The 27,802-nt window shown below is 38.1% G+C and overlaps 1 protein-coding gene across 5 annotated transcripts in view; it reads right to left on the bottom strand.

Annotated features, from left to right (window-relative positions):
* The window catches only part of SPTAN1 (spectrin, alpha, non-erythrocytic 1), a 43,993-nt gene extending 19,570 nt beyond the window's left edge, over positions 1–24,423 (bottom strand). For 3 of the 5 annotated variants that reach the window (XM_009700342.1, XM_009700343.1, XM_009700344.1), the window contains exons 1-26: positions 24,187–24,423; positions 23,421–23,546; positions 20,776–20,916; positions 19,483–19,629; positions 18,708–18,841; positions 17,999–18,143; positions 17,750–17,904; positions 16,385–16,520; positions 15,727–15,828; positions 14,804–14,941; positions 14,244–14,354; positions 13,700–13,777; positions 13,354–13,509; positions 12,799–13,003; positions 12,486–12,667; positions 11,418–11,661; positions 10,968–11,090; positions 9,993–10,210; positions 9,152–9,244; positions 8,669–8,803; positions 7,988–8,136; positions 6,530–6,589; positions 4,147–4,345; positions 2,799–2,903; positions 1,998–2,021; positions 1,615–1,650 (exon numbers count right to left, since the gene is read on the bottom strand). In XM_009700342.1, the coding sequence (XP_009698644.1) occupies positions 1,615–1,650; positions 1,998–2,021; positions 2,799–2,903; positions 4,147–4,345; positions 6,530–6,589; positions 7,988–8,136; positions 8,669–8,803; positions 9,152–9,244; positions 9,993–10,210; positions 10,968–11,090; positions 11,418–11,661; positions 12,486–12,667; positions 12,799–13,003; positions 13,354–13,509; positions 13,700–13,777; positions 14,244–14,354; positions 14,804–14,941; positions 15,727–15,828; positions 16,385–16,520; positions 17,750–17,904; positions 17,999–18,143; positions 18,708–18,841; positions 19,483–19,629; positions 20,776–20,916; positions 23,421–23,546; positions 24,187–24,423 (3,579 nt within the window). The remainder of the gene's footprint in view (positions 1–1,614; positions 1,651–1,997; positions 2,022–2,798; positions 2,904–4,146; positions 4,346–6,529; positions 6,590–7,987; positions 8,137–8,668; positions 8,804–9,151; positions 9,245–9,992; positions 10,211–10,967; positions 11,091–11,417; positions 11,662–12,485; positions 12,668–12,798; positions 13,004–13,353; positions 13,510–13,699; positions 13,778–14,243; positions 14,355–14,803; positions 14,942–15,726; positions 15,829–16,384; positions 16,521–17,749; positions 17,905–17,998; positions 18,144–18,707; positions 18,842–19,482; positions 19,630–20,775; positions 20,917–23,420; positions 23,547–24,186) is intronic. The other 2 variants (XM_009700345.1, XM_009700346.1) reach the window with 1 other exon arrangement.
* Positions 24,424–27,802: the final 3,379 nt, after the last annotated feature.

Below are 27,802 nucleotides of genomic sequence, written 5' to 3'. Positions count from 1 at the left end.
TTTAAGTTGAAAGACAGAAGCAAACAGTAAGAAAATCAATGCAAGTAAATTACAAAAGCAACTAAGAACAATTAGTTGCAATACCTAAGTATTATAGATCAAAGTAAGAATAGTTAGAAATTTACAAGTGAGTACTATCTTGTTAGCATAAATTGAAACAAACAACAATAGTCTTCATAAGGACAAAGAAGAGGAAAATTTAAAGGCAACATTCAATAAGCAAATTAAAAAAGCTCAAATTCTTAGTCATAGGGATGGGGGGGGGTGTGTGTGCAGAAATTGCCCCAAATGGTTTAATTCTTGGCTGAGGTTTTGGCAAAAATCAGCTTAGCAGTTAATTCAGATATTTGTAGAACATCATCAAAATTGGTGAAGGCTAATTTGAAAAATGACGACCAATACCCTCCAACATGCAATCTACTTTTCTGACAATGATGAATTACTTGCAAAATTCATCCCTTTACAGATATACACAGAGAAGAACTTAGTTTGCTAAGTTACTATGATACTCTTAGGATTCAACATACATGTGTATAAACTCCACAAAAAAAACCAAACTGACAAAAATCACCGGTTCTTGTTGACACGGCTGCATTTTCTACAATGCTGTCAAAATATTGCATACTTCTCTGGTTTTCCCATTCACACAGCTTAAAAGATGTACAAGCAGCTTTAAGTCTAAGAGGGTGGATACAAGACATGAAACATAGGAATGAAATACTAGAAAAAAGCACAATGTTGGATGTCAAAAACATTCAAGATATTTCTGTGCATCAGCAGGTGACAGCTATCCCATTGTAAGCCACTAATGAATGGAGAAAGGCTGCTTCTAACTATTGTAGAAAATGAGCTAGAGATGAATAATGGAAGACAAAGATACAGCTATGCACACACAACATATTCCTTACTAAAGGAATATTGACATAAATGGCTTTGACTTTCAGGAATAAAAAAATTTCTTTCTGCTTGCTACATATAAAAAGAACTCATGCTAAGTGAACAGGGACTATTTTGCATCTAGTGGCCATGCAATACCTAAAAATGTTGGTATAAAAACTGGAATCAGTCTTATATAGTACAAGCTCAAAACAAAATGGAGTTTTGCAGCAGAGAAGTAAAAGACGGACCGTTGGCAATTTCTAGGGCTAGAGTAATTCTGTCGGAAACCTCTCTCAGTTATTCTTATAACCGTATGTGCAAATAGAGAGCTGACACAGTCACTTGACTTTGCTTAGATGGCTTTTATTTTTAAAGCAGAGGGAGGTACTTATATGACATCTTTATATATTGAGAGAATCTGTATGCAAGTATATGAATGTGAATTCCTGATGAACTCTCAACAAATTTTTGTAACATGCTTCTTGAAGTAAACAAGCAAAGTGAAATGAAAGTCACTAACCCTAAATCAGTGTGAATTCAAACACTTGCTGAGACTAGGACACCGTTAAAATCACTTCATCAAGAGTCTTTAAAAAAAATTAAAAGACGTAGGGGGAGTTAAAAAAAAAAAGAAAGAAAAAAGGGCGTATCAGAAGGTGTATGGTCCAAAAAAGATGATGTGTTGTAGTTTTTGTTTTACCTTCCTGTCGTGTGCTACTAAGCAATGACACCTACCTTCCAAGGAGAGGCTGTCTTAGAATCAGTTTCATCCTGTTTGAAAATGTGAAAAAACAGCTTTAAATAGGAAGCAAAATCTAAAACTATCAGAATATACCAAAAATCTTTGGAAATTCTCCATGTTCAATCCTTAACAGAGTAAATCAATTTTTACAAGTAAATATTTGCATCATTTTGGATTATCCTGCTCTTCACTGATTTGTGATGTAGGGTAAGACTCTCAGGAAATAAAGGGATCAAAGATAAGATAATCTTTTTATATCCATTCAAAGTCATTATTGAGTTCCTTTATGGAAGTGAACTACAATTATGGCTGAACTTCTACTTGTACATCCCAAACCTGTTATAATTGCCACACTATCTCAGAAATTAACACTTACCCTGGGCATCATACCATAGACTTCCTGCAAAGGAAAAAGGACAAACAGAAACAACTTGTTATTTTCTACCACAAAGAAAGTTTTTACTGTTTTTGAGAAAGGGAAGATAGCAGGAGATATGCTTCCATCTTTCTTCTACAAATGGGTTACCAGTATGTTATTAAGCCAAATAGTGCTTGCACAACCTAAACATGTAGCAGAAATGGGAGTTTGACTACTCAACCGTTTACTGCTACACATCATTTTAGAGTTCAGAAAATAAACGAGCTCCTCCAATGCTCTCAGAATTATATACAGAAATAGATCAAGTATGTGAAAAGCTGACAAAAAAAGATATGTCACTAAAAAAAACCCCAAAAACCACACAACAAAAAACCCACAAAATCCCTCCACTGTAAGTTGAGTTCTATTTTATTTCTCTTTTCCACTAGCATTCCTCACCATTTTTCCTGCAAAGAAATAAAGGCTGAAATTTCAAATTTACATGAAGCAAAGCTAATACATGGATTCTCCATGACTTTTAATATTATTTTAAAGACTTTCCATTCCTCAAAAAAGAAAAGAAAAAAGCTCTAGATAGCGTAATTTGCTATAGCTATACAAAGGATATCCTCGTGATGGCCACACTGCAGAAGAGGCATTAAGTATCTCTGGTTAGAATACCAGTATTATCAGACCAGAGAGCAAAAATGAACAGCTAGAATCTTGCAATGACACGCAAAGTGGAAGACAACAGACAAAAGAAGGAAGAAAGTGTTTTGCTTCTCAAGAGGATTAGACTAAGCCAGAGAGAAAGCAGACCTGTTGCTGTACTGCTTGCACTTCATCTGCCATCAACCCTTCTGACTCCAGGTCATTTGCAACCTTGTTTATGTCCTTCAGACGCGACTCGTTAGCTTTTAAATCCTGTACAGAACAGTAAAATATCACAGCATTAACATTAATACAAGCAAAACATAGAACAAGCTGGCACACCAGGGGTGCCAAAAAGTACATTTTTCAGGAATTCAGCACACTTGACCTTTACAGTTACCATGCATGAGAGCCTATGCCAAGAAACCCCAGCTGCCGTCACCAAGCATGAACGGATTAAGGAAACACACTATCAGAGTCTTCCATACACAAAGTTAATTAACAATCAGGAATGGAATACATTCTTAAACAGTCAGGTATACAACGTTACCAACATGAAGATCAAAAGCTATCATCCATATTACTGCATGAACTAACTAAAAGACCAACTTAAACAGTAATTTTACTCTGACACTTAAATGCTTCTAGCCAAACAGATTGAGAGAGAGCTTTCGATAAAGTAGAAAGGGAACTTGGTTAAAAAAGTAGTGGAGAACTTGCATTTAAATTTCAAAAATTTCAACAGGTGACACATTTTAATTTCAACCATTAGCTTATTTTAAAATAAAACCAAATCCAGTAACTGCTATCATCTTCTCACCTACAATACTAGGTTGGCTCAAATTGTTTGTTAGCCAGCTTTCAAGCTGTAAACATTATAAAGTCACAGAACTGTCAAATCACTGTCTTTTCCAGCGTGTAAGGTCAGGCATCTTTGCATTTCAGTGCTCAGTATCTTACCAAAGTGGACAGAATAAATACATCTACCCAAGCAATTCTTTCACACCTTACGCAAAGACAAAAAATTGTAATTAACTAGTATTGCAAACATCGTGAGAAAAAATAAAACTGAAATCCTACCAGCATTTTGAAGCAGAGAATTTTTTTGTAGCTTAGGAAAAACTCTACAGATGAAAACTAAAATGCATCTTTCCTTTCAACACAAAGGAAAAGGAATAGCTTAACTGAAGGTTATGCTTCAGACAAAATGAAATTCCTCCAAAGCTTGGCAGATTCTATATTTGAATGTGTTGAAAGACAGTTTCAGTTCTCTGGGAGCTGGGAAGCACGTAGCAACCTGGAGACTGTAACTAAACTGAAGACTTTTGAATGTGGGATTCTCTCTATCCTCACAAAGCAAAATAAAAAAATGCATATATCTCTTTTTATTTCCAATCAAAGCTATGTTTCCTTCTCAACTGCGATCAGTTATGAAAAATTATCATGGATGTATGATCAGAAAGGCTGAAGGGAAAGGCCAAAACTAACACACAGATTATGCAGCATTACAACACACCTTCTGAAAATCATCAAATTTCTTCTGTAGCACCTCCACCTGCTCCAGATCAGCACCCACTTCCTCATTTGTGAGCGCAGCTTCCTTCTCATTAATCCACTGCTGAAGCTCATTAGCTTCACGGAAAAGCATAAATTTTTTACAGCTTTTTTCTAGCATGCCTTTACGTTTTTCTCCCATCTCAAGAAGAGAGTGATACCTGGAATAAGCAGAAAAGGAAAGCAGGGGACAGTCAGATTAAACTGAGCAGAGTGACAGTAATTTACCAAGTATTGGTATCAGCAAAGATGTGGGAAACATCTGTGGTCTACACACTGTTCTTCTACACAATGATCTACTTGTATGTAATTAGGTAAGTGTAAACTGTACACGTTTCTCCTCCATGTGGATATGCACACCAAATTGAGATCTCCCACATGTAACACTTCACTGGGCAAAAGCAAACCCAAATCACAGCTCAGGTCAGGGTAGGCTCTTAAGCTACAGCAGCACTGCAGTGCAGGAATGATTCCATAGAGTCTCACTTTCCAAGAAGTATTTTCCTGTAGTACATCAAGTTTGCCATCAGATTATTAAAATCCACTAGACTCCCAGCTTTTGGACATAAATGTCTTACCTAGCCATTATTCAGTGTAAAATACGCTGAATGTTTAAAAGAAGGCATTATTTCTTTAATAACACAACTATATTCAACTGGGAGATCCATGAAACTCATTTCACATATGCTGTTTTTATAACTGTGGAATTCCCAACAACATCAGCGAAATTACTCCTCATCGACATTAGAAAAACCACAAGAAAACTGATGTCTCCTATTTGATTCCTGGCAACCAACTAGACATAGATGATCCTACAAGACCCTTTCCCAAGCTATTGCTGAAAGAAGCCAACAGAAGTTTTACAGTCACTGATACTGAATTACAGATCTCTTTAGCAGTGCATAATACCTGTTTTTAAAGAACATGCATTCAGAAAAGCCATACCCTTAACACCCGTTCTTACCATTACCCTATTTTAAGTCTTCTGGAAGATGAGATATTCTAGCTGTATCTGGATTATTTTTTTTTAATATCCTTTATCAGACTGCACATGGGTCTACTACAATGATGAACAGCAGAAACTGATTCTCATTATCAAGCCATTCATTTTGATGTTATTAAATCAAATAACTTAAGACACTGCTAAGATAGCCACAGGGGCCTCAAACGGGGAAAGGGCAGCCTTACAATGTTTTCATTTCCCACCTTGGAGCACACAGGCAAACACTGAGCAATTACACCTCTGAACTTGAAGAGTTCAATGATGTAGCATTTTCCCAACCAATAACTCAGAGATGACAAAGTCTGTTGAAGAAAATCCTCGATACCCTGGGCTGTAACGTCTATACATCGAACAGATAATCAACACTAAGTCTCTCCATGGAAGCAGACTTTGTGCTTTCCTGTCTATCCTGATTTCAGACTAGATAGAAAGGAACTAAGAATCTTTTGCATTAGGTTTGAATAGAAAGACTCTACCATGACTTGAGGAAAACACTGTTTTGAAGCCTACCCCAAGTGCAGATGTTTGCCTCAGCATACAATTTTAGGTATTAAATACTTGTGAAGCTCATAGAGGATCTGGGGCAAAATTCCTTTAGAAGCAGACCTTACTCCAAAGTAGCTTTGCAGCACTTCAGAGATTAACATAATACTTTCACTTGTGATTCTAAAGAAATATATTCTCCGTGAAAAGACAGTCAGGCACAGCCAATGAACACTATTTGCTTTGGATCTCCCAGCAACTTCCAAGACCACAACGCAAATTTGGTATTTTTTCCAGGAGACATGAACACAAGTTTGAAAATTAAGTTAATGTTAATATAAAACCCAATCATCCTATATAAACAAACTAATGCTTTTTGACTACCCAGCATGAATGTTACTTTATATGATCAACTACAATAACCCCACCCTTCCCAAACTCCAAGACATTCATATGTGATGTAATACTTGGTATACATATTTTTTATATATATTTATGAAAACAAACTAATATTTGTATCAGCACCTCAGAAAATGCAAGAGATGCTTTTTAAAGGAAACAGTCTAGATACCACTAAAGCCTCATTTGATAAGCAAAATCAGCATAACATAAAACAACATCATCAACCAACTTAGCAGGGTAGAGGTGACCGACAAGATAAGCAGCTGGCTGGATGGCTGGCTATGAAGCACACATGAAACACATACCACAACACTCATCTAAACTAAAATAATTCACATTGCAGAAATTGCTTCCTCTATGTCTCTTTGGAGCAGCTTTCCCAAAGAAACGAACAAAGGGAGAATGAGTAGTGACAGCATGGAGACAGCATGGTTTAGAAAGGGCTAATCCTACTCACAGTTCTTCGACCTGTTTCATACGCAGAGATACACTGCCGACTTCCTTAGTTATGAGAGTCCTGCACAGACAGAGGGAGCACAGCAAATGCATGCAAAAAATTAGTCAGATTAACAAAAATAATGAAAGCAGCAGCTCCATCCATGGGTTGTCTGTGGTAGGAGATGATTAAGAGTTCACATTTAAATGGAGAAAATTAGGTGTCATTCAGAAGCAAACAAAGCAAATCAGGAGTACAATTCACATAAGGAAACCTCAGCAGTACAGTTGAACTCTCGCTATAAGGTCTCCTCATTTCCTGATCATTGTGCCATGTGATTGTAAACTAATGGGTGGTCCCCTCTCCTTAGCTCTGAAATAAGGCACCTCTGTTCTAGTTCTTAAAAGCAGCATGCAAACCCATAAAGTTATACATTATTAAAATCCTGAACAATGCGTCACAACTTTCCAGTATCCTTTCTTCCCACTGGTACAAGCTTTTTTTTTGTTGCTTTGTTTTTCTGGGTTTGGGGGGGGGCGTGGGGTGGGGTGGAGTTGGTGGTTTGTGGAGTTTTTTTGGCAGTCTTTTTTTTTTTTTAATTTTAGAGCTAAAGCTAGTAATTATTATATGTCACTGCAATAACTGGTGGCTCAAAACAACTGAGTGGGAAGAAATTCTCATGTAATGACAGCATAGCTGTGCAAACAGATGGGAGTATGCATAAAACTTTCAGCTTTGGCTTCCAAGTGGCTTGATAAGATGAGCCAGTAGCTCACAGCTATCACCCACAGCCCTTGCTTGAACTAATCTACAACTACCATGTGCTTTAGGAGGTCGTTACCAAGCAGCCATACAGTTTTCTCTATTTGCAATGGCATGTTCCTCTTTTAAAAGGGAAAAAAGGAAGGGGAGTGAAGAAAAAAAAAAAAAAAGGAGAGGGGTACATTTTAACCCATGTAATGGCAACAAATAATGGCACCACATTTCAGGAAAAAGAGTAATGAGCTAGCACCAAAGTAGTCACAGCTCCTAAGGAGGTCACCTCCAGAGGCAGCCCTATATAGGGAGGGTACTGTACTTTTTGTAACCAAATTTAAGAAAGCATTTCAAAACAGATCACACATTAAGAAGTGACAACTACAAATATAAGAGTTGCTTAGGACAGATATAACTCACAAACAAGTTTAAGTTGTTAGGTACAACAACAAAAGGAACACATGAGATACTGAAGTCAGACAGCAAGTTGAGCTCTAGTGTCATGAGTTTTACAGTTAAAAAAAAATGAGAAAAGCAACAAGAAAATTTAGAAGAAGAATAAAACAACTGAATATGGTGCCCCTGGTAAATGAGCCCTGTGTTTTGCTCCAATCAATTACTCCCTAGCGTAAGAGGCACCAGCCTAAACTTCTGGCATATGCGAGGCAAAACCCAAGCCAGCAAATGCGGGATGGGCATCATATCTCATCAGTTAGATCTTACTGGTTGTCAATTTGCTCCTGTCGCAATGCTATGCTGCCTTGCTCTTCCAGGAGATTCTCTCGGGATGCAGACTGGGCAGGATCTAGTTTTTTCACATAGGCAGCTGGTACAAATCCCTGACGGTCATTAACTTCAACCTTCCACCAGTCCTTGAAAGAAAAACAAACAAAACAACCAACCACTGTGAGGCAAGCACCAAGCATAAAGTATGCTGAGCAACTGAATGCTGCAAATTAGAGCCTTCTATTAACACAAGAAAACCAGCGATGCTCACAATAGTTTGTTCTTTTTATGGAGATCATTTCAAACAAACTGCCTCTTGAAGACATCTAGGTCTTACTTCCATGTCTCCCCTTGTGTTTGGTCAAAAATTCCTCAACAGTAGGTAAATAAGTTTTCTCACAGACACATGCCCTATAGCATATGTTGTTTATCTGACTTAGAAAAGTTGGCAGCTATAGAGGAGTCATGAGAATGAGCTGAAGAAGTATGCTAAAGTGCTGAATAGGAACATGGACTAAATGTGCAAATTCTTTAACTTCTTTGAATGCTCTTATAAAAAAACCCAAAACCACACCAAAACAACAACAAAAACAATTAAACACCACCACCCCCCCCTCCACAGAACACACACCACCAAGTGCACCAAGCAGCTCAGTAAACCAGAAGGCAAGAGCATACCTTGTTGGTGCTGTTGAGTAAGGTAAGGATATCTCCCTTTTTCATAGTCACTTCCCGGGGACTCTTCTCTTGGTAATCATAGAGTGCCAGAACGAGCTCTTTCCCAGTTTCATCATCTGTGGGAGCAACTTGTTGCTAACAAAGAAGGAGCACAAGAAAAGTGAGTTGTTCCATGTTTATTACAATCAATGTAGTTGTCCTAAAAATACTTCAGCTTTAGTTAAAGCTACTGTAGTGCCTTAAAATTATTCTTGTTGAAACAAATGCAGACAGACTTAGTTCAGGAGCTGTCTGCATTCAAAACCACCATATTATACTGTCTTCTTCCAAAGCAACACAGCTGTCTTACTCTAAAAACAGACCACTAAATTTTTTTGACAAAATCAAGTACAGTCTGCAATAAATTCTCAAAACCAACAACTGTTATTAAGCTTTGTCTGCTGAGCCAAGAATTTTAGCAACATCATTAACATCTTTGCTTACCCGGCACGACTGGGCCTGTTCCCTTAACGCCTGTATGCTACTGCCGTAAGCGGAAAGATCAGACATTAAAGCTTCATGTTTCTTCAAAAGAGCCTGAAAGTGAATGATAAAACCAACATGTACACCTAGCCATTTTACAAATACTGCTTGGCTTAAAATACACACTTTGGCTCCATACAGAGGGAATGTGGGTTTTTCAGAGCTGTCAGTCTTGTGACTCATGAGAATAACCACTTCTATTTATTCACAGGCTAGATAGTGGTCTAAATGCTTCTGGTGCTTTTCCTCTACCTTATCTCAGAAACATTCTTTTGTTCTGACCAGAAATACCACGTTATCACTCTGGAAATAGTGTTAAGTTGAAAGCATGCCTTTAAACTGCACTTCATTTTGATGAAATGTCAGTCAGCAGCGTCTGGGATGTGGTGTTTGACTGCAGAACGATACTATAAAATAACTCTAGACAAAAAATTACTTCCAGACCAATGAACTACTGAACACCAGATTCATACTGAAATGCAACATCACATGAGGAATTTGCTGATATTAGTCTCATTATACTTTACAAAAAAAAAAAGCCAAAACAGGTATAAAAGACTGACTACAAATGTAAAGTTTCCTCGCAAATGGTTTAATATACTGAACAGCAAAATTTCATGTGCAATAATAATTAAGACACAGGAAACACTGTCATCTTTTGTCTCAGAGCCAAAATTCAGCTTGGTGCAAGAATCTTCTGCCTCTTTTGTTAAGAATCCTGAAATTAGCAGAGCTCCTTATTTTTTTACCACTGGACAAATCCTCACTGTCTTTGTGCAAAACTGATTAAAACAACAAATACCTCAGCAGAGTCTTCATCTTTTCCATAGTCTGTACTGCCTACAATGGGTTCCTTTTCCCTCATCCAGGATTCTGCCTCATTAGCATCAGCAAAGTACTGCTGAGCTTGCAGGGAATCCTCTAGGTCTTGTCGACGCTGAGATGCTTTAGCTTTCAGAGAGTCCCATTTTTGGTTCAGCTCATTCAATTTGATTTTCACATCCTCAGCTGCAAAATGTCCTAGGTAACAGAAGGAGAGGAAACTGAAGGACTTAAGGAGGTGTAAATAATACACACTAAAAGATTACTTGTACTTCTTGAAAGTCACAGAAATTACACCCGTTTAAACCTACGTAACACGACTCAGCTTGTCCTTTTACCTCTGACTGGAAAACACTGTACTTGTCAATCAAACCGTACTAGAAATACATTAAGAACAAAACAAGCCACATCATAACATTTCTCCTCAATGATGAAACAGGAAAGGTCATCTCTTTCCAGTGGCAGAGTTTTGGCAGCAGACAAATACTATTTCAGACCTGCATACTGAATCCTGGCATCAGGGGTATTTTTTTTTAGCATTCTGGTGTTAATAACACCCAGTCAGAAATAAAGATGCCTACTTATTCAAAAGCAGGAATGACTCTTGCTGTCTTTGTGGAGGATTATCAGAGATACATAGTGATGATACAAGCTTTTAATAGATTTAAAAATGGAGACTAAGTATCACAGGCACAAAGTTACTGAATACAGGGCTTATATGTTTGTCAAGAACAGATAGAGATCTGTGAAAAATGTGACAGGTTCCCATCAAGGAATCTATTTTTATTTTCAGGTAAAAGAATGACCAGAAGTTCACCTTGCTAGCAGGTACCTGTCTATTGCAGGGATAAAAACAGGCAGTGATTCTTAATTGTACAGGGCCAGAGAACAAAGTCCAGCACAAAGACTTTTGGATTTCTGAAAGAAGCAGGAGTTAAAAAACATTGAGACGTACCCTCTTCCACCATAGCATTTCCCTTCTGTGTGACTGCTTTAATGCGGGGTTCATGGCCTGCAATTTCTGCCTGCAAAGCCTGGTGCTTCTTCAGCAGATTCTGGACACCGATTAAGTCCTTGCCTGAAAGATATAAAATAGTTAATCAGCTAAATTAGAGTCATTAGACTAACCAAAAATTTCAAGGCAGCTGCAACCAGTGCTAGACAAACTTGCAGAATAAGTACTATCACAAGGCAGACAGAGAGCACTATGAAAACCAAGTTACCCATTGGAACTGTAGAAGTAACATAACAGTTGAAGAACCATGGGTGATGGCAAATATGTAACTCCAGGCAATGTTAATGACAATAAACATTTCAGAAATTACCAGGGAATGTTCCATAAAGAGACCAGTTATAACAGAGCAATTCTGACATCTAAATCCTGGAGATACTGGGATGGACCAACCTCGGTTTGTTGAAGCCGCAATAGGTTCTTTTTCCCTAATCCAGGTCTCTTCATCCTCAATGTCACGGAAAAGCTGCTGCAGGCGAAGAGAATCTGCAAGTTTCTGCTTGCGAGCTACCATAGGATCCTTTAGAGCTTCATAACGAGCTACCAAAGCTTCTTGTTTCTTCTTGATATTGTCAGCATCAAAGTGCCCAGCATCTTGGAACTGGCGTGCCTGGATTGTAATGCCATCTATACGATCCTACAATTAATTCAGCGATAACACTATGTCAGAATTTCTGCAAGATCGCTGCAGTGTCTGAAAACATTTTCAGGTCTCAGCTAGTAAGTTATACTGTGACAGAAGAAGAAAAGAGAACCTCAGTTGCACATGGCCAGTGCAATAATTTTGGTAATACTTATATCCTGGACAGTATTCAACACATTATGTAAATGTAATTGGTTTTAATCTGTCAATTTCATAAATTAAACACAAGATTCTTGACATTACATTAACTTTACAGATGTGCTACTCTAGACAAATCATTTTTCAATTGTTAACAACTAATAATTCCAGTTGTGGGAACCCAGATTTTGTTGGTTTTCTTGCTGTGGATTTAATTCCTCTAAAGATCATTTGCAAACTAAGGAACCATTTGCTGTAAAGTTCTATATTTAATAACTGAACTGTTCTCCCTCCCCTCCCATTTCTTAGAGCTACATGAAAACAAACTGAACAAGAATAAGCTTTTTGCAAATGCAGAGTCTAAGGGGGAATTATTTCGTACACAAAGCACAGCACATCTTTTTAAATTGTATTCACAGCACAAAACAACACTGTGCTGTCAGCAGGTCACAGTATGGAATAATTTTACTTTTTCAAAAAGCCTATTTTTGTCAAAGTCATGAAGATACCATTCTTAGAAACATACAATTTACCTTTCAGTTCAAAATTATTTCTGATAAGTAAACTACAAAGCCCAAAGCTACAAAAACTATGAAAATATAGACCTGCTAAGGTCTCTTAAGTGTATACTTTTCAGTGAGCAGATCTGAAAGGGCAGGAACTAAAATTATTTCCCTTACCTGATGGGCAGCAACATCTGCCTCTAGCAGGGCATGTTTCTTCTGAAGATTCTGAACATTAGTAAGATCTTTTCCATAATCATCAGAAGCCAAGTGTCCCTCTACTTCATACAGCCACAGCTCAATGTCTTCCACATTGCGATTAAACTGCTGCTGTTGATTGGCTTCACGCAGTTTTATACCTGACCAAGACAGAGTGGCAAGAGAAAAAGATTATATAAGTTTTCCACTTCGTTTAACTCGCTTCTTGTCTTCTCCCGGCTAAACTCCCTAGAAAAAGAATTGCCCGTATTCCTCTGAGCATTCTTTGTACCTTTGAGCTCAGTGGCCTCCAGAAGTTTTTTCCACAAGTTGATAACTTCATTCATGCGAGCTGCCACTTCATCAGATGCATAGTGATTGACATCAATCAACTTCTGGCCAGCTTTCTCCAGTGCATCAATACGACTCTGATTAGCAGAAAGCTCTGCTTCAAAAGCCTGATGTTTCTGAACTTTACCTTGCAAGTTTGATGGATCCTATATATGAAGAAAGAAAAAGAACCTTTCAATTCAAAATTAGCACCTATAGGTCTCTGAAGAATTTTTAAAATTAGACTACATTCATACACATGCCAAGACAACACTAGAGGATTTGGTGCCAAACATACGCCTTTGAAATCAGAACACTTAAGCTACCGAACAAGCATGATTACAGCATGACAGGAAAATCCCCCTTGGGGTCAGGGAGAAATTACAGTTCCTCCTCTTGCCTTTAATACTGCCTATTATCAGCAACATTTCGGTTGACGCTGGTTCATATCATTAGACTGATTACATTAAGCCTGGTATTGCCTTAAAATTACTCTGACGTTCGTCTTTGTGTTTACCTTGTATGCCTCATCTGTTGCAGTCTTCATTTTTTCATTAACCCAACTCTTTAGCTCATCAGAGTCTCGGAAAAACTGCTGCAGATGGAAAGAATCTGCCAGCTGAGCACGGCGGTACATAGCTCTTTCATGAAGGGCATTTCGGCGGCTCAGCAGCTGAAGAAAGAAAAAAAAAAAAGGAATGATTTTTAGGTTTTTAAATTCTTTGAGCTTGTAAGAACCACCACTGTATCTGTACTTTTGGGAGAGCTCTGCTGACTCATGCTGTATTGCAGTCGCACCATTTAAAATAATAAAGCAGAACATGATTTAAAGCCTACAGTCCAAATCTATTTTAGATACTTACAGCATCTCTGCGTGTAGCAACATCATCCATGGCATAATGGTTATTCTGAATCAATTTAGTAGCAAACTCATCTAATGCCTAAAGAGAAAATAGGTTTTTCCATTTACTTGGTGTCACAGAAATTGTATGTGCAAGTTTAATTAGTAGACTAATTCTCAAAAGTTTATCACAGTAAAACTAACAGAAAGCCATTAAGATAGCTATTGTTACACCCTTTTTTATCTGTACCATCATCTTACATATGGAAGAGTGCAGATTTTTGACAAATCTTCATTCACCTATGTGCTCGGCATGATATGCAAGCACTGGGTTACTCAGCCCTCTGAGGCAGCAATTGAGTCCTATCTTGTCTTTTTCTTTATTTTCCATTTCAGAGACAATACACATAATCTAGAGATAATACATCCCATAAAACAGTGGATTATTCTGCAGAGCAAACCCCATCCTTCTCTGTCATCCTCCAGCAATGTCTTCCTCCCCAGTCAACAAATTCACTTGTTTTATTTCTTGCCCATTTAGTGATCACCTAATGTAAATGTCTTACTGTGATTTTCTCCTCTTGGGCACTTAAGGATTTCTCAAAATCTTCATGCTTCTTTAGAAGAGCCTCCACACTATCCAGAGAATCGCCAAGGTCTTCATTTAGCAGAAATGCCTAAAGTAAGGAAACAAACACATTTTTATGTTTCCACACTCAGCTGCTCTAAGTCAACTCAAGCATGGCCAGCGATGCTTCCCTACCTTATGGTATTACTGAAAAGTAAAGGATGATATAACGGCAATGGTGTTCCCTGTACGCCTCTAACAGCCAAAGGTTCTGAATAATTCTTTTTAACCTCTTATTCGAACAGCATTTTACAAGAGTTTACACACAGAAAAGCAATCTCAAGCCAATTTGTCACAATTAATAGTTTCAGCATTAGATGAAATAGTCATTGTCGCAACTTGGGCAGTCAGATAAATAACTCTGCACAGCAACCTGCTCACTAGCGCATGTTCAGTGGCAGTCACTGCCACTAGTAAATACCAACTGTTTAAGTCTACAGAAGACTTGCCAGAAATGGAAATCAACCATATCTGGAGAGTTCAAAGATATGCACTCACTTCTTGTTTGCTCATCCAGTTGTCAACTTGTTCAGTATCTCTGTAGAAAAGCTGCAGGTCCATGCACTGTTCATACTGCTGTCTGCGAAGCTCCCATAGTTCTAGCAAGGCAGATCTTTCATCTGAGAGGATGGTCAGCTAATGGATTGGGAACAGGAATATATAATAATTCTATTTAACAGTCTGATTCATTACCATCTCAATGTAAAATCAAGTTGTGATTCTAAAAAAAGTGGTTAACACAGGACTAAAAATTACCTCCTGCATAAAGAATGATTCTCCTCTTACTGACATCATCATCCTCACATAGGTCAAGTCTTTTCTCAGCTTATCAAGCTTGAGTAGAAGCTACAACCTTCTGACTTTAGTCAGAAACCTCTCCTTTTCCAAATTAAATCTACACAGAGATATTTAATGGACAACTGGTCTTTTTGACTGCAGACCTATTCATAAGAGAAGCTCTTCAGCAAACCATCGTGCTCTCTCAGCCTCTGAAAACTCTTTGGCCCACTCTCACTTACGGCATTTGAACCATCTGATTGACCTATGTTTCAATATGCAGACTTCATGAGAGGTCCCATTAGTATGACAACAAAAATTTAGAAATACTAAATATTTACTGACACTTCTGATAGCAAACCTAAACTTAGATAAACAGATAACCCATTTTTCTTTTGCAGGGAAGATACACTAATAGTTCCTAATAGATAGTACTAATAGTCCTAATAGTTCCTACTAATAGATAAGCAGAAGCTGTCAACTGAGAACGAAAAGCACATATTACTTAAATACACAAAAAAAGCCCTGTAACCAAGAGCAATGATACTTTGCAGATTACGATATTAACAAGAAATGAACTTTTAAATTAAAGGACATAGAAGGAAGAGACAAAATTCTTCTAGGAGCTCTTGCTCTCAACTTACCTTTTCTTTAACTTCATCAGAAGCATAGTGCCCAGCAGCAAGCAAAGCCTGGCCAGACTCATCAGCAGATTTGAAGCTATCTTCATGGGCATCAATTTCACCCTATGAAAGGGGATGTGAATAAGCTAGTCACAAAATTTACCTTAGAATAGTGTCAGAATATGAAAACTGCTATTAAAAATAGCACAGAGACAGCAGTCTAGACACCTGAATGATAAATTTTCAACTATCTTTAAATACATTACACTTAACATGAACACTAGAATGAAATCTACTACCTTACAATGCAGATAAGGTAAGTATAAATTCATAAATTAAAATGAAACTAAAGGTTGGTTAAGCTGCACTTTTTCTGCTTACTTATAGCAATTCCTCATGTCAGAGAACTAAAACAGTCATTAGTCCAACTGACTAACCGTTATCAGGTTTAATTATTTTTTATAAAACATTATCATAAGCATTCTTAAATATTATTGTATATCTACTATCAAAAAATAGTAAAAATATTAAATCAGGACAGCAATCTAGTACTGTGTTAGTTGCATGATCTAAGGATTCTAGTGACACAACATCAGTAGTTCTGACTGAGAGACTGTGTTAGACATACAAATCAGTCCTTGAGGGTTACTGACTGGATTTGGCTGTACAACCATTATACCTTATGTTCCTGATGTCTGTCTAGGAGGGCTTCTGCTCCAGCCACGTCATTGGCAAGTTCATCAGCATTTATCAGAGCCTTCATCTCAGTCACCCAGCTAGTGAGGTCTCGGAAGTCCGCAAGAAAGCGCTGCAGCCTTAGGAATGCAAAATTTAAAATGTTTGGGAATAGTTTGTTTGCATAGTTTCTCCATCCTTACCAAAGAGAAAGGGTTAAAAACATAAAAGCTGTTCCTCAGATAGAAACAAAACAATATCAAAATGCAATCAGAATATTAAATAACTAAATATGCTCTCAGTCAAAAAAGAAGCCTTTTAAAGTTAGGAAAATGCTAGGTTCAAAATCCATCTCTCAAAGACATGTTTTGCATATAACTTATGTTGAAAGTAAAAGGAATATTCCTAGCTACAAGCCTGTATGTTGAAGACAACAGAAATCAAAAGATAGTTCTCAAGCAGAGTGTTTCAAGACAGCCCACAGGACTGCTTCTGTCACAACCATAACACAGAGTGTGTGTCACGGGGGAATTGACAGAAAGTTTCAACTGCACATGCCTCAGTCTTAAAACAAGCAAACAAATACTCAGACTCCTTTCAGCATGCCTTTACAGCTGTTGCCTTTGGCATGTACTTAATACTTATCAGCAAAAATGATCAGTTTCTGTTTCCCTTTTAAATTTGCTGTTAATTGGCCTGAAGAGATTATGACAGAGAAGGCAACGGAAGAACGATTACTTGCGTGGGTCTCCGTCACCATAAATCTTGCATCATGGAAGGGAACAAACAGCAGAAAAACAAAACCAGAGAGGATGTAAACTAACCACCATATTACGGTAAGTTTCTTTTTAGTATGGCTTCTCAATAGTGATCTAACACATGATGTTTCATGTACAACCATGCTAGTATAAAAACAAGATCAGATGAAGACAAATCCCACAGCAACAAAGCAACTATCCCAGAAAAGGGTACTTCATTTAGTCTACGACAATATATCAAACAATATACCATACCTCAGTCTTCACAGAGAATTGCAAGGACTCCATAGTGAACAGATTTGTAATGTACTTTAAGTGCAGGTATCAACTCAGATGGGAGAAAAGGCAAATGTCCTGAAACACCAAGCTGTCTGTTTTCATAATTGATCCACACCCAGAGAATGACCAAAAGCTCTGAGTATTTGATTATCATATATTTCTTTTACTACAAGAAGTTATTGTAAAATATAATTTGGTGAACAAGACTGCTTCTGAAAACACCAGAATCATCCAAAAATTTTGGAAACAGCATCCCTTTCTTCTCCTCCTAAGAGCCCTCCGTCAAATTTGAACAAGGAAGGAAGGTCATTTCAGCATGACAGTATTCCTACCTGTAGGAGTCATTAAGGCGAGCGTGCCTCTCTGCTGCCAGAGTTCGGATCTGCTCCCAGTTGGCAATCAGCTCCTCCCGTTTCACTTGAATTTGAGAAGCATTTATGGGGTGAGACTGCTGCAAACGGTCAGCTTCTGCACAAAGGGCCTTAACCTAAACCCAGTCATAAACAGTGAATAAGCCTCTAGCCTTTTACAAGCAGGTTACTGCGTTTAAATTGTAGGTAAAATGCATCTCGTACGCATACCTTATCTTCCAGAGCTGCAAGATCTCTTTCCAGGCCTTCGTGCTTACGCAATAAAGCCTGCACACTGGCCAAGTCTCTGCCAAAATCGTCTGAGGCCATCAACTGCCCTTTCTCCTTAATCCAGCTGATTGTTTCATCCACATCCCTTCAAAACAAAGCACAAATTGAAAGTAGTCTATCTTGTATGGAAACAGAAAGCAAGCAGGATGTTTTCCTGTATGTATGCCAGACATACTAGCATACAAACCCATATATATAACCCATAGGTACAAACCCATTTCCAACTCTGGACCCTCCTCCGACTTAATTACAGCAAATCTCAAAACGCTGTAGATGGAGATGAGGATAGAAAGACACTGCTCAAAGACCCCCAGAACAACTGGACTGACACCCATCTGATAACAAAAGCCCACCCCTTTTGCAGCTCTTCTAGGACAGAATTGAGGGAAAAAGCACTCAGGAAACAGAAGCAAAACTACCATTAGCAGGAACAAACAAAACTGCCAAGTGTTGAAAAGCTAAATCAGAATGACTGTTCTAAGGTAATTCCAGAACAACAAGGTCCTCATTCAACAAGTCATGAGGAAGAGTAAAGCAAAAACCTAACAGACAACAGTAGCTTTTCTCATACTACTGTATGCAGCTGAATGCATCATTAAACATCCACACAAATATTACATCACTTCAGCAGATCCAGCCAATACCATACCTGTTGAAGCGCTGAACTTCAGCTGCCCCAAAGAGTTTTCCTTGCCTCTGAAGGGCAAGCCCCTTAAGACGCTGCCAGCTTGCATTTACTTCATCCTGTTTGGACTTTATCAGTTCCTCTTCAGGGTGTTGTTCCTAGCAAGGAAAGGAAAAATGCTATTTTCGTATGTTCCGTGGTTTTACATCCATTGACAAAACCTTGAAACACCACTGGTTTTCAAGAGATCAATTTATAATTACTGCACTTTCCAGATGATCACTCAATTCAATAGTTTCCCTGAAACCTCACTGCGTAAACATTCAATATTCTTGTAGAGGTTCAAGTTTCCCTATGCAGTAATTGGTCAATAGGAAGAGGGTTGTAAACAGTGTCTTTTTTTCCTGGAATGCAACACTTCCTGCCCTGTCTCCATCCTTGATCAAGCCCCAGATGACGTACCAGAAGAGAAGGTATATTAATCCTGGTTGTCCAAGGGAAATACACTTAACCCCAAATATGACAGTTTCTCTTACTAATCACTATTCTCCACATTTTCAGGAATGTTTTCAGTTGGAGCACCTACTCAAGTTGTTCTGCAGAACAAGTGAATCAAATGATGACCGTTTAAGATTAAGATAGTCAAGCATCTAGGCATATGCAGAGTAAAGCTTAAAGATCTGCTACCAAATCGGGGGGGGGGGACAGACACGACACGGGAAGACGAAGTTGCAGACAAAAGCTTGCTGTGTTATATCAGACTCGCCAAGAGAAATTTTCAACACACGTGAATGTTCACCTGGATAAGTTTGCCAGCAAACTGGTTCACTTCATTTACTCTTTCCTCATGAGCTGCAAGGTCTGTCTGGAACTCTTCAAACTTCTTTTGCAGAACCTCAACGTGCTCTAAATCCTGCCCAAGCTCTTCTGAGGTCACTATTGCTTCCTAGCACATCAAGAAAAAAGTAAATTTCAGTATATCCTATGGGAAATCACTACTAAAAATCAGAAAGCAAACTGTCCTAATTTTGAATAGGTCAAAGACAGTTACAATAGCTGTGTTTAAAGTAAGATTTAAAACTACAAAACTACAAACTCCATTAAAGTCCCCTCCCAACATCTGTCCATTATTGTAGAAAACATGTGAGATCACTAAGGCTGTTATTTTTTCATCTTGCTTGCTCTTACTCATTTTTCAAGTTATTGAATATAATCAATTCTTCTATCATAAGTTTTCTGTTCTGTGCACAATGATCACTACTACAACAACCAAAATTACTGAAAGAAAATATGCACAGAAAAAAATATACTTTTAAAACTACAAAGTAATTGCCCATGCTATTTTGTGGTACACACAGTGACTAGAATTTGTTTACATTTTTAGATTGTTTATGAGCTTTTGCTGCAGCCATCTGATGCAAGATTTCTTTATGAAAAGTGCACCGTCATATTCAGTAACAGAACAGTAACATATTCAATAACACAAAACAGTAAACCATCGTTAAGAAAACCTATATGATCATTTTGTGGCTTTTTTTTCTTGGTAGTGTGGTTTGTGGTCTGTTTCCTCAGAGTTCAAAGAATCAAAAGCCAACAGTCCTCCTGCAGTTAATGTCCTTACAATGTGTATCTAAAGATATTCCAATCATTAAGTAATTATGTACACGCTGCTTGCTGGTTAGGCTGGCTACTTTCTATTAGTAGATCATTTAGAACATTTATAGAAAACATTTGCTTTTACATGTTGTAGATTTCCCTTATAGGAAACCTGAATTCGATTACAATGAAAAATACAAAGGCCTCCTCAAAGCGAAGAAATAATTGATTATGTTTAACTATGCTCTCCAACACGCAGGCTTCCTCCTAGAGGTACTAGAAAAGGTAGTAGACTAAGTACCTTTTTTTGACGGCTGCAAAAGAACAAATAGTAGTTTGCATACCTACTGCTTATGCAATATGAATAAACTAAGTAAAATGTATAGGTGCTCTCTGTGACTACCTGAACTCCAGCAACTACATGTTGATAGAAAATTTCCACACAAACACATCAAATTTCCCATCAAGAACACAGTAAAGACAGGTAACACTATACCTTGTCATTGATCCAGTCCATGACATCTTCACACTCTCTCAAGTATTGCACCAGCTTCTGTGCTTGCAACAGTTTGACTCCCTTCTCTCTCATCTTTTCCAACAGTAATTCCCATAGTCGGTGCAGCTCTTGCAGCCGAGTCTAGAACAATAGGATGTTGTTACTAAAATACTCTATCAAAGATTAGATTTATTCCCTTCCTGACCTTAACAGAAGATTTTTTTTTCCCAAAGTTGGACATCCTAAACCTTACTTTAGACAAAGGGTGGACAAACCTCATAACAATTTCATCTCCAGTCACTAGTTTTCAAATGATGTAAAGTGATGTAACGACACAAAAGTAGAAATTACTGAACTGAGTATTTACACATTTGTTATTAAGGAAGCTATCAAATAGTTATGTTTACACAACTAAAGAGGTAAACACTTGGAGATAAAAATTTCTATGCTAGTGTGAAATCAGACCAAAAATTTGCTGCTGTCCCCTTCAAATGTTCAGTCTTACATGGAAGTCAACTCCCAATAAGTGAATCTCATCTTCATTTGGGGATTTATTTTTATTTAAGACAATACATTTTGTTTCAAGTGGAACTTGTGCCACTTTACAGTATTTTAACCATTTCTCTTAGCACTAATCAGTTAATATATTTAGCTACCACTGTTAAGTAACATAATATTGGAATACTAGGAGCAATCACTTGTTTTAATATTGAGTCTGCCTCTGAAAACTGTTGGGAACAACCATAAATTTTACAGACGATTAAAAGAAAAACCCCACTCCCACACAGGCACACAACTTGCAAAACAGGAAAGTATCTGCTCCACCCATCATCTATAACGCTTTGCTCATCAAGATCTGAAACTTGAAAGTCATGCTAGAGAAGCTTTTGAACATCTAGCATGGGTGGATACCCATTTAATCCGTTTAGAAAATTCAGTTAGGTAGGTTTCAAGGGAGGAGAGAGCTGACACTCCTACCACTGCCCAAAAGGATAGTGCAAATTGTCAACCAAGGAAGAAAGAAGACATTGCAAAAAGAAGTTGCACTGCACAGCCAAAAGTTTCACCTACTCGTATGTGGGACCCAACTTGGGTAGCCGTTACTATTGGGCGCTGTGCAGTCCGGTATGGCGTGAAAGACTGAACCATTAAAAGGGAAATTACCACTCCAAACAGAACACAAATAACAGTTTATATTGAGCAGCTAAGACACAGTATTATTTCAGATCACCCAACTGCAAGGCATTTTTTTATTCCTATTTGTGGTAAAGACTATACAATTATAATGAGATTTCTAAAATAATAATTACCTTAGTTTTTTAAAAAATTACCTAACGTATTTAAAGAAAAAAATCTGCTTTTCTTAGTCACCATATTTTCTTTGTTACAATGAAATGACGAGCGTATCAGTTAAGTTTGATAATCACTACAAAAATATCACAAGAGCTCTCCTTTTGAAAAGTTATAACAGCTCACATCCAAATCCTATAAAGGAAAAAGCCTCAAACAACTTGCTTGCATTAAACAAAAATGCAGTCACAACAGACACTGAAACAAGTGAGGCCCAGAAACACCAGATTTAACAAAATGAGTCCTAGAGAAGAAGCTGGTATGCAGAACAAAAATAAGTGTTTACTGGTAGGGTACATGCATGTACGTGTGTGCATATGTGTGTGGGAATAAGAAAAAAAAAACACTAACATAACCAGAGAAAAATGAGAATACATAGGAGGAGGAGTAAAAGATGAATATCAAGTCATTATGTAAAAACTTACAGTTTGCTCAGACTTTTTGAAACATTGATAATCACTCAAATACTGTCAAATGTAAAACTGTCTAGTGCAGCAGCAAAGATTTTAAGAATACATTTCTCATGGCCTTACACAGGTTGGGAGATTTAGAGAGAAAGGGAAAAAAAAAAAAAACCACAACAGTAGATCTCAGGAAAGGATTTGAAGAAAGCTTACGGCTCGTTATTGAGGAAGCAGCTGTCCTAAGAGATGTTCACTGCCAGATAAACAGAGCAGACAGAGCACTGTACTTGAGGCTCACAGAAAGAGCCATGGAAAGCAAATCCAAAGAGGTTCAAACATACAGCCAGTACAACTTAACCAGAAAGTAAAGATCACTAGAGACCTGATCTGAGCCAGAGCATACTGAAATTAGATGTATGTAGTTTACTGGTATGGTTGCTTGTATTAGTTACAGTTATTATTGCAGAAAATTAAAATGCTATATATAACCAAAAAATGAGTGGTCAACATCTCTCTCACACCAGGCCTTGTGAATTTGTTGTTTCCTGATATTGTGCCATTTTAGGAAGAACCCCAAGTATAATTAAACATTTATCTTGTGACTTTCAAAACATCTTTGAATTACTGGTGATTTTCCAGTCCGAGTTCCTGGACTCCACTGGCAGACAGCTCATCTCAGAACTAGATCCAAGAAAAGATAAGAGCTAGGTGCTCGTGAAAGAGAAAAATATCTGTAAACTTTACAAATATAAATTCTCTTGTGATTTCAACTAATCAAGTATCTGTAGAATTTTAAAAAGTGTTTTAGAATATAGAATTATCTGTGCGATGGGCACAAAGTGTTTGAGGAAAAGTCTGTTGAGAGGAAAAAAAAAAAAAGTTTTAACTCACTCTTATGGTTTCAGATGCAAAATGGCCTTCATTAATCATCTGATTTCCAGTCTCATCCAGTTTAACAATAGCCCCTGAATTGGCCTGCACCTCAGCTTCAAAGGCTTGGTGCTTCTGCAGCTTCCCCTACAAGTAAAACATCAGAGAATGTGACTGAGATTTGGTGCATAGCCCTCCTCCACATTTCTCAGCATCAAGATTTTTCACGTACTTTATGCATATTCAGTACCGACAAACAAACAATAAAACAGAACAGTTGAAATCACAGCTGTATCATATGTTTTACGGGTGGATTCAAACATCCCAATTTTAGCTATTTCATTATTGTGTTTGCTCCTGTACACCGGAGTGTTCAAACATCTGAGAACCCATCAGCTAGTTCCACCCACACAAGTTTATTTTCTACCATTTCTATTTTGTTTTTTTTTTTTTGTGGAAACAATCAGAGTTAATTCACATTTATTTACAGAGCCAAAGCGTCCAACAAATTCTACGATTAAACAAAGCTGGTTTTACACTACATTATATCCAGTAACTTTTTCTATGTTGATTTAGCATCTAATCCATTATTAGAAATATTCCAATTACACCAGCAAAGAAACCAGGCTTTTGAAGAACACTTTGCAATGCCGCGTGTATTTGCATCCATCTTTCTTCACCACTCCCAGATCAAGTTACATTTATGCATTTGTTCTGTCTATCCCAGTTGACCTGGTATGCCCTAAAATTAATAGTACAGGAAACATAAAATGGCAGTAGGACTTGCCTGTAAATTGCTTGGGTCTTTGTAATTTTCATCAGATGCTATCTGCAGTTTCTCTTGGATCCATTTTTCAAGCTCATCTGCATCACGCTGGAAAAACTGGAATCGATAGGAATCTTCAAGTTTTTGGCGCCTTAGAGAAGATAGTTCCTTGAACCTGTGGTAACGGTCCAAAACCTGTTGACGTCTTTCTTGGATATCTTCTGCCGTTTCCAACACTTTTACACCACTTGGATCCATTTTCTGAAAGCCAAAAAAAATACATTTTGTTTGTATTACAAAACAATGGTAGGGTAGGAAAAGGTCCATGAAAGAAAAGCCTGCTTTTTTAAACTTGCATGTGGTTTACTTACAGTCTTACCCTGTGTGTGCAGGTATGTATATAAAATACAAATATTATACATATAAATAAATAAAAGCACACTTCTAGCAGAAAATAATGAGAAAGGAATATTTACAAAGACATTTAACATCTACTATTCTTTTGGAAAAATACAGCTGCAGTCATATAAAGGCCATGTCATCTCCAACTGTAGCATGCGTCTAATATAAATGTTAAAAATGTGCTTCTGTGCACATACATATATGCAGATATATAGACATAAAATGTTTCTTGTACAACATATAAAATCTGGAAATACTTTATTTAAAATACTCAATATAGATAAACTAAAGTAAGAATATTACTGTTCTTTAAACAACAGCTAACTGGTCCACATATATCGATATATACTATACATACATACACCCCCCCCCCCCGTGTGCGTGATGCATCCCCTCTCTGTTCTCTCAGACTAAAGCCACAAACCCATCCTGCCACTCCCTACACAACCTTTCAAAAGCCAATTCAGAGGCTCACAGTTCTTCATAGATCCAACCTTAGGCAAATAAGGAGCATTTCGTATAACGAGTGACCTTGCTCTGACCACTTCGACTGAAAATCCTTGCACGTTGCTTTATATACTAAAACCTGTTAGTGTTACCACAGACAGCAAAGAAGTGACTACTGTTCTGCTTCATCTCCTTTCTACTAGAACTGGGATAACCTCTTACTTTCAGTTCCTAACCTTTCAAAAAGCAATTTGATTTTCAATAAGAGATCTGTGCATTAGAAAAGGACAGTAACACAAATTTTAAAAGTCATATCATTATTGTCATCGAGTTTGGATATTTACCCACTCATTTGACAACTCACTCTGCGTATCAAGCAGCTGTTGCAACAAACACTTCATGCTTGAACAATTATGCAATTAATGTCTTGATCTACAAGTGTTTACATGTATAGCTCAATGCTTTTATTATAAATTCTGTAAGCATCAAGCTAAATGTACTTCTCATCCACCCTACCAAAGACAGGGAAGAAATCCAGTCTACAACTGCATACTAAAAGACACGAGCAATCTTTTTAAATATGTAGTTAAATATTAAATTGTTATTTAGCCATTAGTTAGCTGCATGCTTTAATTAGACACGTATCTTGCATAATTGTATGAAAAACTTCACGAGTTGGAAAGCAATCTACACGGCCATGTTTTCTGTTTGGTTTCCAAGCACTTGTAAAGGGACCATCTGATAGAAAGGAACATATGGGGGCGAATTCACACATTCCTGAGCTCTCTTCCAGCAGTCCCACCCTGCAAGTTGGACAGCCATTTCAGCAGCCGTGAACTCTGAGCCCCAACTGCATTGCAGCAATTTAAGGAAGGGAAGAAAATTCAACTTTGCTTTCTCTTCCAGGCCTGGGCATTTCATTCATTACTGTCAAAAAAGGGCAAGGAAAAACAAAACAAAAACCAGTCAGTCTGTGCAGACTGTATTACATAAATGAAGTCCAGGTTTCATCTGGCAGCAGTACCAAAGGCTCCACTTGATTAGTGTATCTGAGTATTAAAAGATCAAAACCCTGAACATAACTTGAGCTCAGCTACAGATCTCTTTTCCTGAGAAAGCAGCTGGTTTTTCAAGCGCTCTTTCAAACAGCCTTTTCCCTCCAGGAGAGCAAGGTATTGCTAAAATCTTCCCTTGCTGCACTGTCACACCGTGTTTGAATTCCAACAATACTTCTTTTAAACTAAATTGCGTTCAGGAATAACGAAGCGGCAGTTAGTCTGAATGTACCGCAGGAGCGTAGCCTCTCCCTCTGCTTATTCTGGTTGTGGGCACTACTGGGAGAAAACAAAATCCTAGTTAGTCTTTGCAACACTGTACAGCCTTTTGCTGTCAACTTACATTTCAGTACTAGAAATAACCTCGACAGCCCAAGTGATTTTAAATCACGTGGAAATTATTAACTTATGCAAATAATTATTTAAATTATCATTTAAATTAGTCTTACATTTTAAAAAAACAAATGGGAGACCTCTTGTAATTTAGTCTGGTAGCTGGTTTGCCTCTCACCACGCAAGTCATGCAATCTGGCTCATCCTTTTGCCGGAATTCATTAAAAGAAAGGCTCCTTTTATAACTACAGTAAGTCGAGCTAGTCAATCGTAAAAGAAGTGCTTTGGTCTAGCAATAATAGACTGTTCTTTCCTGCAGCAGATCAGCTGACGTCAGCAAGTCTGTGCTCTGCCAGAGCGCGATCAGCAGTCACCAGGGAGCTCTGAACTCAAAAGTCATCGATGCTGCAGAATGATGCAGTCCTACCGCCGATGTTTTCACACTCGAACTGCAGTACCCCCCGTGAATACAAAACAGTTCTCCCAAGATGTTTCTCAACCTCCTCGGTTCACCTACATCATTCGAAGGCATCTAGGATACACCTCCGCATCCCTAGCGAGAGAACCGCCAACAAGAAGCTGCGCCGTATGTTTTTAACGTGAAGAACGTAGCTTATATTGGGATATATATGGGACCCCAGATAACCGGCCTGGTCTGCCCACATCGCCGCTGCCTCGGGCCCCTCCCGGCGCTGCCTGCACCGGCTGATAAGGTCCGGCAGAGCGAACCGTCCAGGCAACGCTGGCAGGAGAAACGGCACCGTCCGGCTCCTGCCCACAGCCTCAGCCTTCCGGACAGCCAAGGCAGGCGTCATCGCAAAGACCCCCCCAAACCAGCAGATCTTAACTCTCTCGAAGGCATTTCCCACTCTACTTTTACACTGTAAGACTAACTTCAGAAAGCCCCACGTCAGCTTACATCTAACCAAAAAAATAATCAGAAACGCTTCTTTACACTGTACCATTGTGGTGGTATTTTTTCAAACACACACACAAAAAAAGAACAAAATTTAGGACCAAAAAAACCCCAAACAAACTTATTACCCTTATCCTTCTATCTAAAATGATTAGCCTTCCCCAGATGACACAAATTATACATAAGGGTACACAAAAATTTGCAGGGGAATATACAACTGCGGATATTGACAGACACCGCAGTGCAACAACGATGATGTCAGCAACATCATTCAAGTTCGGGAAACAGCGGTACCGAGGTGGGGTACACAGGAATTACGGCCGTGCTGCCAGGGCAGACACACACAGGAGCTGTCAGCATTTCCCTTACCAAAACATGCTTTCAGGGATTTAAAAACTCGAATGTAAAATACATTCAGCGCTATACAGAAGACTTTAGCGCATTTTTAAAAACAATTACATGGAGCTTAAAGATTTAAACTCCT

The sequence above is a fragment of the Cariama cristata genome, unplaced genomic scaffold (genome assembly GCF_000690535.1).
Source record: "Cariama cristata isolate BGI_N322 unplaced genomic scaffold, ASM69053v1 scaffold10585, whole genome shotgun sequence".
Lineage (NCBI taxonomy): Eukaryota > Metazoa > Chordata > Aves > Cariamiformes > Cariamidae > Cariama > Cariama cristata.
Note: the sequence above shows the minus strand (reverse complement) of the source record. Positions and strands in the feature narration are given on the sequence as shown.